This window comes from Barbus barbus (assembly GCF_936440315.1).
Source record: "Barbus barbus genome assembly, chromosome: 6".
NCBI lineage: Eukaryota > Metazoa > Chordata > Actinopteri > Cypriniformes > Cyprinidae > Barbus > Barbus barbus.
In genome coordinates, this window is record NC_136734.1 from 15034011 (window position 1) to 15049826 (window position 15816).

At 36.4% G+C, this 15816-nt stretch overlaps 1 protein-coding gene across 1 annotated transcript in view; it reads left to right on the forward strand.

Moving 5' to 3' along the window:
• The window catches only part of LOC306871730 (rab GTPase-binding effector protein 1-like), a 29267-nt gene that overhangs the window by 651 nt on the left and 12800 nt on the right, over positions 1 to 15816 (forward strand). The window contains exons 2-9 of the mRNA XM_079419850.1: positions 2283 to 2408; positions 3037 to 3240; positions 4469 to 4629; positions 4792 to 4911; positions 5363 to 5498; positions 6668 to 6846; positions 7700 to 7810; positions 8805 to 9263. Coding sequence (XP_079275976.1) covers positions 2283 to 2408; positions 3037 to 3240; positions 4469 to 4629; positions 4792 to 4911; positions 5363 to 5498; positions 6668 to 6846; positions 7700 to 7810; positions 8805 to 9263 — 1496 coding nt within the window. The remainder of the gene's footprint in view (positions 1 to 2282; positions 2409 to 3036; positions 3241 to 4468; positions 4630 to 4791; positions 4912 to 5362; positions 5499 to 6667; positions 6847 to 7699; positions 7811 to 8804; positions 9264 to 15816) is intronic.

Here is a 15816-nt window from a genome sequence, read left to right on the forward strand (position 1 = left end):
AGTTTGTTTCTTGAACAGATTTGGAAAAATGTAGCTTTATACTCAACTTTGGATCCTCTGCGGTGAATGGGTGCCGTCAGAATGAGACTTGTGAATTATTGTAATGTTTTTAATCAGCAAGTAATCCAAACAGCTCCAGTCCATCAATTCACATCTTGTGAGGTGAAAAGCTGCATATTTGTAAGAAACAAATCCATTATTAAGACTTTAAACAGTTGCTTCTGGACAAAATATATAATAATCCATAATAACGCTTCTGTTAGTGAAAAAGTCCATCCAATGTTGTCCTCTGACATCAAAATCCATCCACAATATTTGTTTAGAACTGTTTTGGACTGTTTTCGCTTTTGTAAACAGTGCTTGATCAATATTATTGAGGACTCGTATTTTAGGCACAAACAATGATTTGAAGTTAAAATGTCTTAATAATGGATTTAAAAAAAATTACAAACACTAACTAGACTTTAGTTGTTGTATTGGAGTCATGTGGATTACTTGTGGATTATCATGATGTTTTTATCAGGCTCTCATTCTGATGGCACCCATTCACTGCACAGGAGCCATTGATGAGGAAGTAATGCTAAATTACTTAAAATCTGTCATAAACGAAGAATCTAATTCATCTACATTTTGGATGGCCTGATAGTGAGCAGATTTTCTTTGTAAGTATTCCTTTATTATTATCAGGTATGACTCAAATGACATTTTATGGAAACGATTATTGTTTATGTCTATGCACGTGCTGCTTCAGTCCCGTTGAGCTACATTTTTGTTCATAACAGCCACCTGTCATCCCTGCAGGACTATGGTTGCTTTGGGTGTAGTCATCCTATACAGTCGTCCTTTGCTGCACTTTGTAATGCATATGTGTTTGGAAAAACTTGTGTTTAGGCCTAATTAAAGTAAAAACCAGCAATAGAAATGTATGATCATGACATATTCAGGGTTGACTGACCAATGTGGCTGCACTGGCTTGGACTTGGCAAGTCTGTGATTGTTTACTTTGATGAAATACTGCTTGTCTAGAATGATGTGAGGATTGAAGAAAGCGTTTTTGTTTTTTTCGTAGGCTGATGTTCTTTAAATGAATCTGCCAGCTGGCATGATGGCTATTAATCAAGCTGAAGTTTTATTAACATCATCTGTGGCTCTGATTCAATCAAAAGAGAAAAACATATCGTTCATAGTCATTTTTATTAATAGATGTGTTTTTCTATATTCATTTTTATTTCATTATATTATAATTTTTTTTGAGATAATGTAATTGTAAGGTGTAAAATGTCATGTGGGGGTCATAATAGTTGTCGTCTTTGACATGATATTTTGTAACACTTTAAAAGCCCCCGAACCTCACTAAGAAGTCAAAGTAGTCTGTGTAAAGTAGTCTGTCCAAACAGCAAAAGAGGGCTGTGATGTGTTTGATTAGTGAATTAGAATCAAAGATGTCCCAAATAAAACTACAACATGTGAACTCTAGAGATCTGAAGAGAATGTGAGCTATTTTTGATTATTTATTGGCCTAAAGTTTTATATGCTTGACATTAGTACAAGTACACTACTACAGCTCAAAAGTTTTGGGTCAGTTTGATTTTTCTTTTTTAATTAATACTTTCATTAAGCAAGAAAGCATTAGCCTAATTGTTGAAAAGTGGCATTATAAACATCTACATTGTTACAAATGTAAAAATTTAATTTACAGCATTTAAAAAAAATCCTTTTTTTTTTTTTTTTTTTATTGTGGCTTCCACCAAAAAAAAAAAAGTTTTGAACATTGAGAATAATAAGAAATGTTTCTTGAGCACCAAATCGACATATTAGAATGAATTCTAAAAAATCATGTGAAACTGAAGACTGCAGTAATGGCTGCTTAATATTCAGCTTTGCCACCACAGGAATAAATTACAGTTTGAAATAAATTCAAATAGAAAACAACTATTTAAAATTATAGTAATATATATTATTTAATGATGAGATTAAAAAACATCTGACCACAAGAATGGTAGTGTATCTTCAAAAAGAACAAAAATAAAAACAAATAGCCTAATTTACAAAAAATGTAAAAACATGCACAATATCAATCCACTAGCACAGCAATTCTATTATTTAGCCAAGCAAGCATGGTTATCTCAGTCTCTCAACAATGTTTGTTATTGGAAATGTCCCATCATGGGTCATGCATTATTTACATATATTTTCCTTGTGATTGTAAAGAGCCAAAGTGCCTTTCTGAGGTAGATTTTTGTGACTTTGTGGCACTGATGGATGCTTGATTGCTCCGGCAGGGGTTCTGCAGCAGGAGCAGGAGCAGGAGCAGGATCGAACTGACTTCCTGAAGCTCAAACAACAGCTGGAGATGGAGTTCAACCAGAAGCGGGCCAAGTTTAAGGAACTCTATCTGTCTAAAGAAGGTATTATATATGGTTTACAATATTTGCTGATGGACAAGTAAGAATCAGAAAAAGAGATTAGTTTTAGTTCATTTAAAAACAAATGGCTTGTTTTTAGTTTTGCTTGCTTGACTGTTTTTATTCATTTGTGTTTTTATAGTTATTATTATTATTGATGTTTTTGTTAATTTGTTTATTTATTTGTTCTTTAGTTCACATGGGTGTCATAGCAGAGGTGTAGTTAATCACATGCAGTTTTAAAGGGAAAATAAATTCTTTCAGTTCTCACCCTTTCAAGAGACAATGTAACGCATCCATTACACATTGTGCCTGGATGCACACATAGATACAGTAGACTGAACAAGAGGTCGTCAAAGATCTTTATTTCCCAGTGAATCTGTCCTGGGGCAGGATGAAACCACTAAGCCAGATACATTTCCAAACTTTCCTAACAATGTTAGCAGGGATCTGAACACTAAGCTCCGTTTACACTTAATACATGAATATGGAGTTCAGTTATTAGTCAAAGTTAATGAAATGTCATTGTGAGGACACGAAGTATTAGTGAAACAAATGCTGGTGACCTTACAGAACTGAAGCTGTTGGCTCTTCTACATAAACCTTTGTTCTTTTCCTGTAAATATCTCAGAGGAGCTGAAGAGGCAGGCTGCTATACTGGAGAAGGCCCATGCAGAGCTGAGCAGTGTGCAGAAGCAGCTGGAGGAGTCTAAAGCAGAGATGGAGACCATCAAAGCGGTGGCCACTGTCTCTGAGGACACAAAGCAGGAAGCCATCGACCAGGTCAAGCAGCAGTGGCAGGAGGAGGTGGCGTCACTGCAGGCTATTATGAAAGGTAATAAGATACTGATTATTTTCATGCTAAAGTGTCTGATAACTGATACGTAGAACCGCTTTTTATTTATTGTTCTATTTCTGCTGTTTGAAATGGTAACTAAATCGTTCATCTCTATCCTGAAGGTGACTAAACTGCTGTCTGACAAGACTAATATTTCTTTGAGTAATAATAAAAAGTAAAATACTTTTTGCAAGCAACAAATTAAAGATGGCAACCTTCAATGCCATAACAGCACTGCGTTTAAGAAGCAGCCATGGGTAAAATAGCTTAACATTTTAAAGACTTTCTAGATGGCACCATTTATTGCCGTTTTTCATATTAGCTACACTAGTTCTACCGAAGTAATTTTTTTTCTTTTTTTTTTCAGCAATACATTTAGTTCTTTACACAAAACATTTCTATTTCAAATAAATGCTGTTCTTTTTAAAGTGTTATTTAGTATTATTTATATACTATTAACATTTTATTATTATTTTGAATTATTATTTTTTATATCGCCGTTTTTATTTGAATTCTTAGTAAATTTGTTTTGTAATGTTGTCATTTGTTTATTTGTCAGTTTTTATTTGTTTCCAGTTCTCAGCTTAGTTAGTTGCCAGGACAACATTTCTCATTTTTGTTTATTTTTGTCTAGTATTAATTATTAATTTTATTTCAGCTTTAATTCAATTAACAATTTTTTTTAAAATACTTTTAGTTTAACTTTGTCTTCAGAGCAATTTTAAATTGTAATAACATTTCACAATATTACTGTTTTTTTTTACCTGTATTTTTGATCAGATAAATGCAGCCTTGGTGATCATAATAGTTATGTGCCTGAATACAGTTTTGAGAGGTGTTTGACTTTATTTTTATATTTTTGGCCATTTATCAGTAAACCTAATACCTGAACATACAGATAATCAATCTATCTCCATTAAAATGTGTTAAATGCACTTTACACATGTTGGTTGCTGAATATATTTTTATATTCAATATACTTAATAAATGAGCATTCAGGGGACACATGATGTGTAGAGACAGAAGTGCAGACCGAAATCTGCAGTGCGTCTTCTAGTTCAGATTCAGCGTAAGCCTTATTAAATCGTAAGCGTCATAAATAAACCCTATTTGGACAAGGAAGGATTAGCAAGATTTCTACTTTTGATCTCTGCCGTGAATGTAAAATGTGTTTGTGAGGCTTCCTGTGTGATGTATAAATCCTTATTTTGATGTGCATGTTCAGATGCAGAGCGGGAAGTTAAGTTGCAGTTTCAGCAGAAGCTGGAGCAGGAGCGCTCTCAGTGGGCACAGTACCGCGATGGGATGGAGCGAGAGGTGGCTGAGCTCCGCCGCCGTCTCTCTGAGGGACAGGAGGAGGAGAACTTGGAGAACGAGATGAAGAAGGTCAGATTCACTTTTCGATTTGACTACTTTTTAGCATTTCACTTCCCTGAACTGACAAAAAGATATGAAAGAGCCATTTTCTCTGAATCGTGACGCAAAGCCAGAGTATTTGCATCGTGTTAGTACTGGGTGTTTAACAAACTTGGGTTTATATTAATCTAGGCTCAGGAGGACGCAGAGAAGCTACGCTCTGTGGTGATGCCAATGGAGAGTGAGATTGCAGCGCTGAAGGCCAAACTGTCAAGCTCAGAAGATCGAGTTAAGGAACTCGAGGCAGCAAAGGTTAGACATGCATCCAAAAAAGTGGAACTGAGAGCCAGAATGTTTTTTTCAGAAATATTATTAGATGTGACTCATTTCTTTGTCATTTTGTTCCTTTCTTGTGGTTATCATGACCTCTTGAATAGACAAATTCACACCTGGCCAAGTGACTGAACGAATATGTGTAACATTATAGCCGTTAGTTATAATTATGACTGTGACAATGTTTTGGCCTTAGGAATGAGCCATAAATCATTTGAGTCTTGTAAAACTTGGTAGAAGTCAATGATCCAGCAGCCATCTCAGTTGTGAAGTCGAAAGGTTGTAGATGAGTCTGCCAGTTTATTTTCAAACATAAAATGTTCATTTCAAGTGACTCTAAAGTGTCAAGGTTGTGTGAAGGTCTTTGTTTATGGGTGCTTCTACTTTTAATCATGGAAAACATGTTTGAACATGTTTGGTTAAATTCCAGGTGAAGGAGCTCAATCACGTTCTGAAGGCTGAGAAGTCATGCCGTACAGATTTGGAGATGTATGTTGCCGTCCTTAACACCCAGAAATCTGTCCTTCAAGAAGACGCAGAGAAACTTAGGAAAGAACTACATGAAGGTATGTGACCAAAATATGCAAAATAGAAAATGTTTAGAAGTTTTAATTTCAGTTTCAAGGTTTTTTTTTTTTTAAACACTGTATGTAATTTTTCTTTTTGTTCTTATTTTGGTTGATTGGTTGGTCAATTCTGGTTGCCACAAGCTGTGTCTGGTTTTATTTATTTACTTGCTTGCTTTTAACTTTTAACTTGCTTTTAATGTCCAAGCAGGCACTGGTATAAGATACAGTTGATGTATATGATATAGGATCATTTTTTATTACGCTTTTATTTTCTTATTTTTTTCTATTGTTTAGGGTTAGTTTGGGTTTAGTAATGTTTTATAATTTCAATTAACATCAGCAAGGATGGATTAAGATAAGAAGTGAGAGGAAAGGCATTTAAAGTGTTTCTGTTCAAATAATCTTTTTTATTTCAAATAAGTGCTGTTCTTTTGAACTTCCTTCATTCAAGAATTCTTTAAAGATTTGTTAAAAGTTAAGCAGCATAACCATTTTCAAAATTCATAATAAGAAACATTTCTTGAGCACCAAATCAGCAAATTAGAAGGATCTCGGAAGGGTCATGTGACACTGAAGTAATGGCTGCTGAAAATTCAGCTTTCAGGAATAAATTACATTTTAAAATATATTCAAATAAAGACCTTTATTTTAAACGTTATTCCTAGTATTATTTTAAATTGTTTTCTTTCCTTTTTTTAACATTAATCTTACTGATCCAAAACTTTTGACTTTTAATTTAGTTATTGATGAGCATTATAGTTTGCACTACACTATACCTTAATGTCATATAAGGAAGTGCATACAGGATGTCTTTGTGTTCTCAAGGCCTGTTTTAAGAGTTAAACTATTTTTAACTTGACGCTGCCTTTAAACCTCACCATTCATGCATGGTGCCAGTTGCTCACAAAAGAGAACAAATGCATCCTGTGTGAATGTTCCAAATACAGTAGCAAACCTTTGCATGCTTTTTTGTTTACTTATACGGTAATTAACGCAATCCAAATCTAATATTTGCTGTAAGGCTAGATGCATTAGATTGTGTTTCATCATCATACGTTATGATTAGATGTCACTTGCACATGTGCACCAAAAATGGGCTTCATATCCCATTCCCTGTACATAGTCAGTTGATTTCAATTGATCGGCAGTTGTGGTTTGTCTTTCAGTGGTTCACCTGCTGGAGTTGGAGCGGCAACAGCACAATCAGCTGAAACACACTTGGCAACGTGCCAACGATCAGTTCCTGGAGTCCCAGCGGCTGCTGATGCAAGACATGCAGCGCATTGAGAGCGTTCTGTCCTCTGAGCAGCTGCGGCAGGTGGAGGAGATGAAGAAGAGGGACCAGGTACTTCTGTTGTTTAATGAACTGGAACCATTAATCTAGCAATTCTCAATTGAGGCTGTTTAGTAGGTATAAAAGGTCTGGTTGGTTGCACTGTGTCCTAACCAGACGTGAATCAACAAGCTTTCAGTGTAAAGTATTTTTTTTCTGGTTTTACTAAAAGCTAAAATGCTTCATGAAGCACCAAAAAACCCTTTGCCAGTCAGAACATTTCTGTTTAACACACAACAATGTTGAGCAGGAGTTTAGAGCAAAGATACTTCGCTGTGGGTGGAGCTGCTCAGCATGAATCAACAGAAACCAATTTTTTTAATACATTTAATTTTTCAGTATGTATTACCCATAAACATTTTGCACACAACATATAGAGTATGTCTAGAAGCATTAGATCAATTTTTCACTAGAGGAACCATTTCATAGTTCCTAGAACTTTTGGCACAAGTACCCGCTTTTGCTGTATTAGCACCGCAGGAATTAGTTCTAGGAACTCTGTTTCTGCGAGCTAAATTAGCTCCTACTTCAGAGTAAGGTCTAAAACAGTTCTATAAGAAATATAATTGACAAATGTATGCTGATTGGCCAAATGAATAGGAAAATGGCATTTTTAAAAAGCCATGTAAAAATATTTATTCCACGAACATGGAACACAGTGATAACGGGATTTACCTGTTGTGCTCTGATATGATATGTAACACTGCAAGCTGTCATGGGAGATTTAGTCACATTTACATGCTCTTAAATTTGCTTGTGTAAATTGTGCATTACATTCCATCTCCTTTAACACGAAACCTATGGCATCACAAAAACAGCTCTGATTACGGCGTCTTACTGTACATTTATGATAATATTTGGTCAGGAAGAGGATGAGAAAGAAAGATTGAGCCAGGCTAAAGAGGCCAGTGAGGATGATGGGACAGAGCATGCAGAAGCAGTGGAGGACTCTCTGCTCGGACTCTCCATAGAAGAGGTATTTTTACAGAAGTCTTTCTGGATTTATGATTTAATATAATTTACTATCAAAAATGGTTGCATTCAAAGGCATTGAACAATAAGAATTTAAATAATCTTTAGAATATAATTAAAATGTAACAATTCCTTTTTATTTTTTGGCAAACAAAGTGCTGCACAACAGAGGTTTATTGTTAAAATGAAAACATGAAAAAAAATTCCCCCAAAAAAGGTTGATTTAAATATTTTATTATATTTATATATACATGCATACATATACACACACAGGGTTGCACATAAGTGGTCCGCAGGTGTGCATGCACGACCAAATAAAGAAATGCGCTGTGTAAATACGTTCAGACCCTTCTTTTGCGTTCCGACATGGTTGACAGCTATTAAAGCCAAATTACCGTTTTAGATCAACAAACTGGAATACTGTATACGATTTCTATTCTAACTGAAAGCATAAATCATATACTGTGATAATACTCCCTTTTTATTTTAAATAATAGTATTATCACAATTTATTATTTTGTTTTATTATTATTACTTTAAAACTAAATACATAAAGTGCAATAATATTATCACTATTATTAATTATTTTTTTTTATAGTTATATTTAATGGGTCACAATATGTGCTGTGTGAGGACCAAAACAAATCTCCAGGTGCTCTTATGTGAACCAGGCTGAAAAAAAAAAAAAATATATATGTAATATTTTAAAGGCACCAGTCTATATCTTGTTTTGATAAAGTGTAAAGCCCAACTTTGATTTATTCTTCCATAATTTGACAAATTTCACTACAATCCATGTTATACCATAAATTTTTATGACTGGACAGAAGTTATAGCTGAATGCTGTGCTAAAATATTTTGTATAGTGTTATAAAAATAACCGTTCATCATTTTGGGTTGTAAATAGAATTGCAGTTAAACTTAAAATCTACAATGTTGACTGTAATGTTACTTTAAATGTTAAGCATCTTGTTTTCACTTTCTCATTTTGATCTCAGTCCCACCTCAGTCAGAGCATCCACAGCTCTTTACACTCTCTGGATGCAGACACCCCGGGCCGCCCAGACAGCTCTGACCCTTATAAGGATGGGCTTCGGAGGGTGCAGTCCACCGATAGCCTGGGTTCTTCAGGAGGGGCCCTACAGCCTCACGGGCTCGGCGGACACAACAACAAGGCCAAGTCAGCCAGCCAGCTGGACGAGTCAGACTTTGGTCCTCTAGTGGGGGCAGACTGTGGGGGCTTTGACAGCATGGACACCTCCTCCATATCATCCCTCCAGCCAGGACATTTTCTCCTCACCAAGGACCAGGAGAAGGCCATTAAGGCCATGACCCCAGAGCAGGAGGAAACTGCATCACTCCTTTCTAGCATCTCTCATACTGCTGATACGGCTTACCTGCCACCATCTGGCTACCGACTGGTCAGCGAGAGCGAGTGGAATCTGCTGCAGCAAGAGGTCAGATAGTAAATGCTTTTTTTATTTTAAGATCCAGTTCTTGCTGTTAACAAACCATTAACTATGACTTTTGCCTCAATAAACTCCTAATTTGCTGATTTATAGTAGTTAGTGAGGTAGTTGTTAAGTTTAGATATTGGGTAGGATTAGGGATATAGAATATGATCACTAATAAACAGCCAATATATTAATAATAGGCGTGCTAATAAGCAACTAGTTACATTACATTACATTATTCATTTAGCTGACGCTTTTATCCAAAGCGACTTACAATTGCTATATATGTCAGAGGTCACACGCCTCTGGAGCGACTAGGGATTAAGTGTCTTGCTCAGGGACACATTGGTGTCTCACAGTGGATTCGAACCCGGGTCTCTCACACCAAAGGCATGTGTCTTATCCACTGCGCCATCAACACCCTTCAATATGGTTATAGTGAGATATCAGTTAATAGTGAGAATTGGTCGCTATACTAAAGTGTTACCTTTATTGCCAAGTGTTACCCATATTTGAAGACTCGGCTGTCTCTAATTTGTTTTCTGTACTGTCGAACCCAGCCAAACAGTAGCCTTGTTAGTGAAAATACACTCACTGGCCACCTTGCTAATATAGGGTTTGACCCTCTTTTGTCTTAAGAACTAACTTAATTCTTCGTGGCATAGATTCAACAAGGTGCTGGAAACATTCCTCAGAGATTGACATGACAGCATCACACAGTTACTGTAGATTTGTCTTTTGCACATCCTTGACGCGAATCTCCCATTCCACCAAGGGTGCTCTATTAAATTGAGATCTGTGGAGGCCATTTGAGTTTAGTGAAGTCATTGTCATGTTCAAGAAACCAGCTTGAGATGATTTGATGCTTTGTGACATGGCATGTTATCCTGCTGGAAGTAGCCTTAACGAGATGGTTACATTGTGGTCATAAAGGGATGGACATGGTCTGCAACAACAATACTCAGGCAGACTGTGGCATTTAAACGATGCTTAATTGGTATTATGGGGCCCACAGTGTGCCAAGAAAATATCCCTCACACCATTACACCACCATCAGTCTGAGTCTGTGATACAAGGCAGGGTGGACCCATGCTTTCGTGTTGTTTATGCCAAATTCTTACCCTACCATCCGAATGTTGCAGCAGAAATTGAGAGTCGTCAGACTAGGCAACCCTTTTCAGTTTCCTGCTCGTTTGCTGCTGTAACCCATCTGCTTCAGGGTTCAACATGTTTAGAGATGTGTTCAGAGATGCTCATCTACTCACCTCAGTTGTAACGAGTGGTTATTTGAGTTACTGTTGCCTTTCTATCAGTTCAACCAGTCTGGCCATTCTCCTCTGACTTCTGACATCAACAAGACATTTTCACCCACAGAGCTGACGCTCACGGGATATTTTCTCTTTTTCAGACCATTCTCTGTAAAAGCTGGAGATGTTTATGTGTGAAAATCCCAGCAGATCAGCAGTTTCTGAAATAGTCAGTCCAGTCCGTCTGGCAACTAAAATCATGCCACATTCAAAGTCACTTAAATCTCCTTTCTTCCCCATTCTGATGCTGAGTTTGAACTTCAGCAGATTGTCTTGACCATGTCCACATGCCTAAATGCACTGAGTTGCCGCCATGTGATTGGCTGGTTAGATATTTGCATTAACAAGCAGTTGAAATGGTGTGCCTAAGAAAGTGGCCAGTGAGTGTGTGTGTTGTGATCTAAAATCAGTTATAGTTATATTTGGAACGCCATATCATTTTGCTTGTAATATTTTAGTTCTGCATGTTATTTATACTGTGTGCAGTATGGCTTTTTTAATGTATGATCTACCACATAAGCTTTTATATAGCCATTGGAAGCCTACAGTACAACCATTGTCCAATTCCATGAACAAATGACTCTTCTGAGCCTTTCTTTTTAGGGAATCAGAAACAGTGTATTGGTAGATCAGTTACCAAACAAATAAATATTTCGAGCTGGTTCTTTTTAGTAAATCAGAAACTTACAGTGTAGGGCTGTGCGATTTGGGGAAAATATCTAATTGCGATATTTTTGACAAATATTGCGATTGCGATTTGATTTGCGATTTTTAAATTTGCAAAGTCAAGTTTCAGCTCAATATTGTCAGTAATGTGCAGCACAGTATGAGTATCATGACCCTACTGAAAAAAAAAAAAAACAATAGAAATTCTTAGTTTCCATAAAAACCATTACAAAATTCCTTTGTTTTGGGCATTATTCCATTCGGAATTACTGTTGTTCTATTGGTTGCCATCTGCTAAATTACATCCCACCAATAGAATGCATCAAATGTTTCTATTGTGTTTTGGGAGGGGATCTACTGTTTTTTTTTTTTTTTTTTTTTTTTTTTTTCTTCTGCAGGGAAGATTATAATGGTATTACTACTTTTACAACATTACTGAATTTCACAGGAAAGATTTGTTTATTATTTATAAATAAAGAACTGTATTTCTTTAGTCAATTATTAAAGTATTCGTATGCTACACGGGCTGATTTATTCATTTTTAAGTATTTGGGATTTTAAGAACAAGTGGGAAATGTGCTGAATGTTTCATTTCGTCCAAGTGAAATTGGCAAGCAGTTAGACTTAATTTACATTCGTTTTAAACGCGGAGCCAGGCGCGAGCTGACACAGGTTACGCGCGTGCGTCAGGCCTCGTCCATATTGCCAGATGCGCTCGTGAGAGACTTGCGGAGCAGAACTGGGTGCGAGACCGCGAGTATAAAAGTATAAAAGAGCAATACGAGACAGGCTGCGTGTGTGCAGCAAGTGTAAACGGCTCGTCCGCGAGACGCGCAGAGCGGAGCGAGTATGAGAAGCATTCAGAGACACGGGCTGTGTGTGCGGTCTTCTGAATTAGCGAACATGCATTATAAACTTATTTCAAATTAATCTGTTGGGGAGATAAAATGTGTAAGATAAAGTTCATGTAGCCTACTAATAAAAACATCTAAAAATCTCCAGTACTGAAAACAGAACCGATAAGGGAGCTCTTGATATGCGTTGTGACGCAAATGACCTTTTTTGTTCGTTGTCTGTCATTTTGAAGCTGAAGTTACATGCGTTTTTCTTTAGTTTTAATTTGCCTAACTTTCGATCTGACCCTTTTTAGATGGTGGGCGTTTACACAGTTGGCTAGAGCAGTGCTGATTGGGGAGAACGGAGGTGCGCTCATGCTATTGGTTAATAAGACCGTCACTCAAGGCTGGCACTCATGCATATGCTCTGGAACGGAGTAATATCGCGTCCACATCGCAACGTCTCAAATCGCGATTCGATTTCGATTAATCGCACAGCCCTATTACAGTGCAACCATAGCCAGTTCTTTTAAGCTCCGAAGTTTGAATCAGTGTAACGAATCCGTCACTGAAGGCACTAAATCAGAGGTTACTGATTCAACATCTGACTCACTAGACTATAAGTTGCCGTTGTTTCCACTAATGTCCATTTCAAATGAAGTTTTGTAAAACTTAAATCAGTATAATTACAGTGATATCCCTCACTGCAAAACTGATCCCACCCAGCAAAAACACGTTGAAAAGACGTTGAAAAGACGACAATGCCAGACGTCTAAACAACGTCAAAATGTGGTAGAAAAGTGAAAGGTGAAAAGACGTCTTTTTCGGGTCGTCAAAAAGACGTCCAAATTACGTCTAAATGTGGTTGAAAAATTGAAGTTGAAAAGACGTCTTTTCATGCCTAATTCCAACCGTGAATTCATTATTATAATTATATATGACAAGACAATTCACAAAAGAGTACCAAAACATTTATTGACACATTAAATACATCTTTCACGTAAAATAAACACATACCTGATCACATCTTAAGTGAATTTGATCAAACATACCATAAAAACAGCAATTTTGTGAAATATAACTACAAATAATTGTTTTCTATATGAATGCATTGTAAAAATGTAATGCATTCCTGTGAACAAAATTTTCAGCATCATTACTCCAGTCTTCAGTGTCACATGATCTTCAGAATGTATTCTAATATACTGATTTACTGCTTATGAAACATTTCTTATTATTATCAATGTTGAACACAGTTGTGCTGCACAATATTTTTGTGGAAACCGTGAGATTTTTCAGTATTCTTTGGATAGAACTTTCAAAAGAGCAGTATTTATTTGAAACAATTTCAAATATATTTTTCAAACAATTTAAAAGTCTTTACTGTAACTTTTCATCAAATGAATCCATATTTTCTATATAAACATAATTTTTCAAAACAATAAATCTTTAATAAAATATCTAAAATGTTTATAAAACAGAACAATGACTAATTATAACCACATTAGAACATATTTCACCCAAAAATGTAAAATCTGTCATTAATTAATTACCCTCATGTCACTCCAAACCCATAAGACCCTTTTGTGCAGAACATGAAGATATTTTTAACAGATACCTTGTGTACACAAAAAACCCCAACAACCCCACACTGATGCATCATGGTGCTCTTGTGAACGTGTTATTTTGTAAATAAAAATGCAATGTTTTTTTGTGCACACAAAACATTCACATCACTTCATAAAATTGGGGTTAAACAACTGGAGTCACAGTTTAATTTAATGATACCTTTAATACCTTTCTGAGTCTTGAAAGTGGTAGTTACATAAACTGTGAAATGGAGGGGCAGAAATTTCTCTAAAAAGATCAACATTTATGTTTCAAAGATGAACAAATGTCTTCGAGGTTTGGAACGACATGAAGGTGAGTGATGAGAATTTTTGGTTTAACTAACACATTAGGTACATCTGTTCATTCAGTGGCACCAGTAGATCTCTGCCTGATCTCTGATCTTCTAGTTCTTCTGCTCCTTCCACCATCCCAATCCTGGATTATTGAGCCACGACAGAAGTTTCCACTTTGAATGCTACAGCCTGGCTGTTTTTTCTCCAGCATCTGAAGTGAGAAAGAAAACAATAACCAAAATATAAATGTAACAATAAAAACAATAATAAATAAATAAATAATAATAAAAAGCAACGGTTGTCCAAAATGTAAAGTATACACTTGAGTGTTCCCTACTGTTAGGGCATTTCCACCTCAGGGCACAAAAGTGGGAACTGACTTGCAGCATGAGAACAATTTTCTAGAATTTTCAGCACAGTTTTTTTTGTCACTTCCTATACAGGGCTCCAGACCGTTTTGTGAAAAAATGTTCTGCCAGTGTGTGTAAACTTTGTGAGCGATCGCACTAGCACGACCACCACATTGCCCCACCTCATAAGCGCTGCTATTTCTGTTGCATATGAGAATCATTAAACAGCAAGCGAAACAAAAGCTAGTGAAACCGCGCTACTCGTTTTAGCTGTGCAGCGCTGACCGTTTATCAGTTCGGATCAACGCAGCACAAACAAACTTCACTGAGCTCAGAACAGGTTTACTAAAGAAGCAGTGTTGATTTCGTGACACGGTTACTGTACAGTGCTGCGAGATCCAGTGAGAAGCTCTTGAATTCGCTGCAGAATGAATAATGTTGCTGTGAGCTCTAGTGAGAAGCATTCGAATTCTGCACAGAAATCTGTTATAAACAAGTAAAACAGTGCTGACATATAACCAGAAGTAGTTACGCTAACTATAACCATGTTCTTGTGGCAGAAATAGTTGAATTTCATTACATTATGCATTTCAGGGTTTGTACAACCTTTTGAGAGAGAAATTCTAGCACTTTAAAGTATTTCACACAATTATTTACAGCACTTTAAAACTCTATAAAGGATATAATTTAAAAGTTACTTTCAAAGGGATGACCAAAATATACTTTGTGGTAAACAAACGCTTTTGTAAAATTAAAAAAAGGGGCATCAAACTAACACAGTAGATGGCAGCAGACGAACACTTATAGGCGTTTAAAAGAGTTCAAAAATTTGTTATCGGTCATAACTTGAGCAGACACTAGACATGGATGAAGCTTTCTAGAGCACATGTGTCGACCCCCGCGTTCGCGCACAACATCAAATGGAGTATACTTTGAAAGGCTATGCGTTCGACTGTACACATATGCTAGCGTATGCGTACAAAAACGAAGTATACTTTGGGATTTAGTTTGTTCATGTGCACTACACTAGGTTGGAGCAAAACTCCGCATGTAAGTGGACCTTGAGAGACAATGTTGAGATCTCCTGCAATATATTCTTTATTGATGAAGATTGATGAAGCCGCAGCCCTGCCGAGTTTAGTTCCAACCCTGCTCCAACGCATATACCATGTAGTTTTCAAATAAGCCTAAATGATTAGATTAGCTGAATCAGATGTGCTTAATTAGTTATATCTAAACTGTGCGGGGCTGTGGCCCTCCAGGAACTGAGTTTGACACCCTTGGCCTATCCCAGTTTTGCCTCCCTCCCACTGTTAAAAAGTAACTAAGTAATTTTTATTCTGAGTACATTTTAAATGAGCTACTTTTTACTAGAGTATATTTTTAGACTGGTACTTTTACTTGTACTTAAGTAAAATTTCATTAATGTAATGGTACTTTTACTTGAGTAGAATATTTTCGTACTCTTTCCACCTCTGCACAAAGTTCAAATA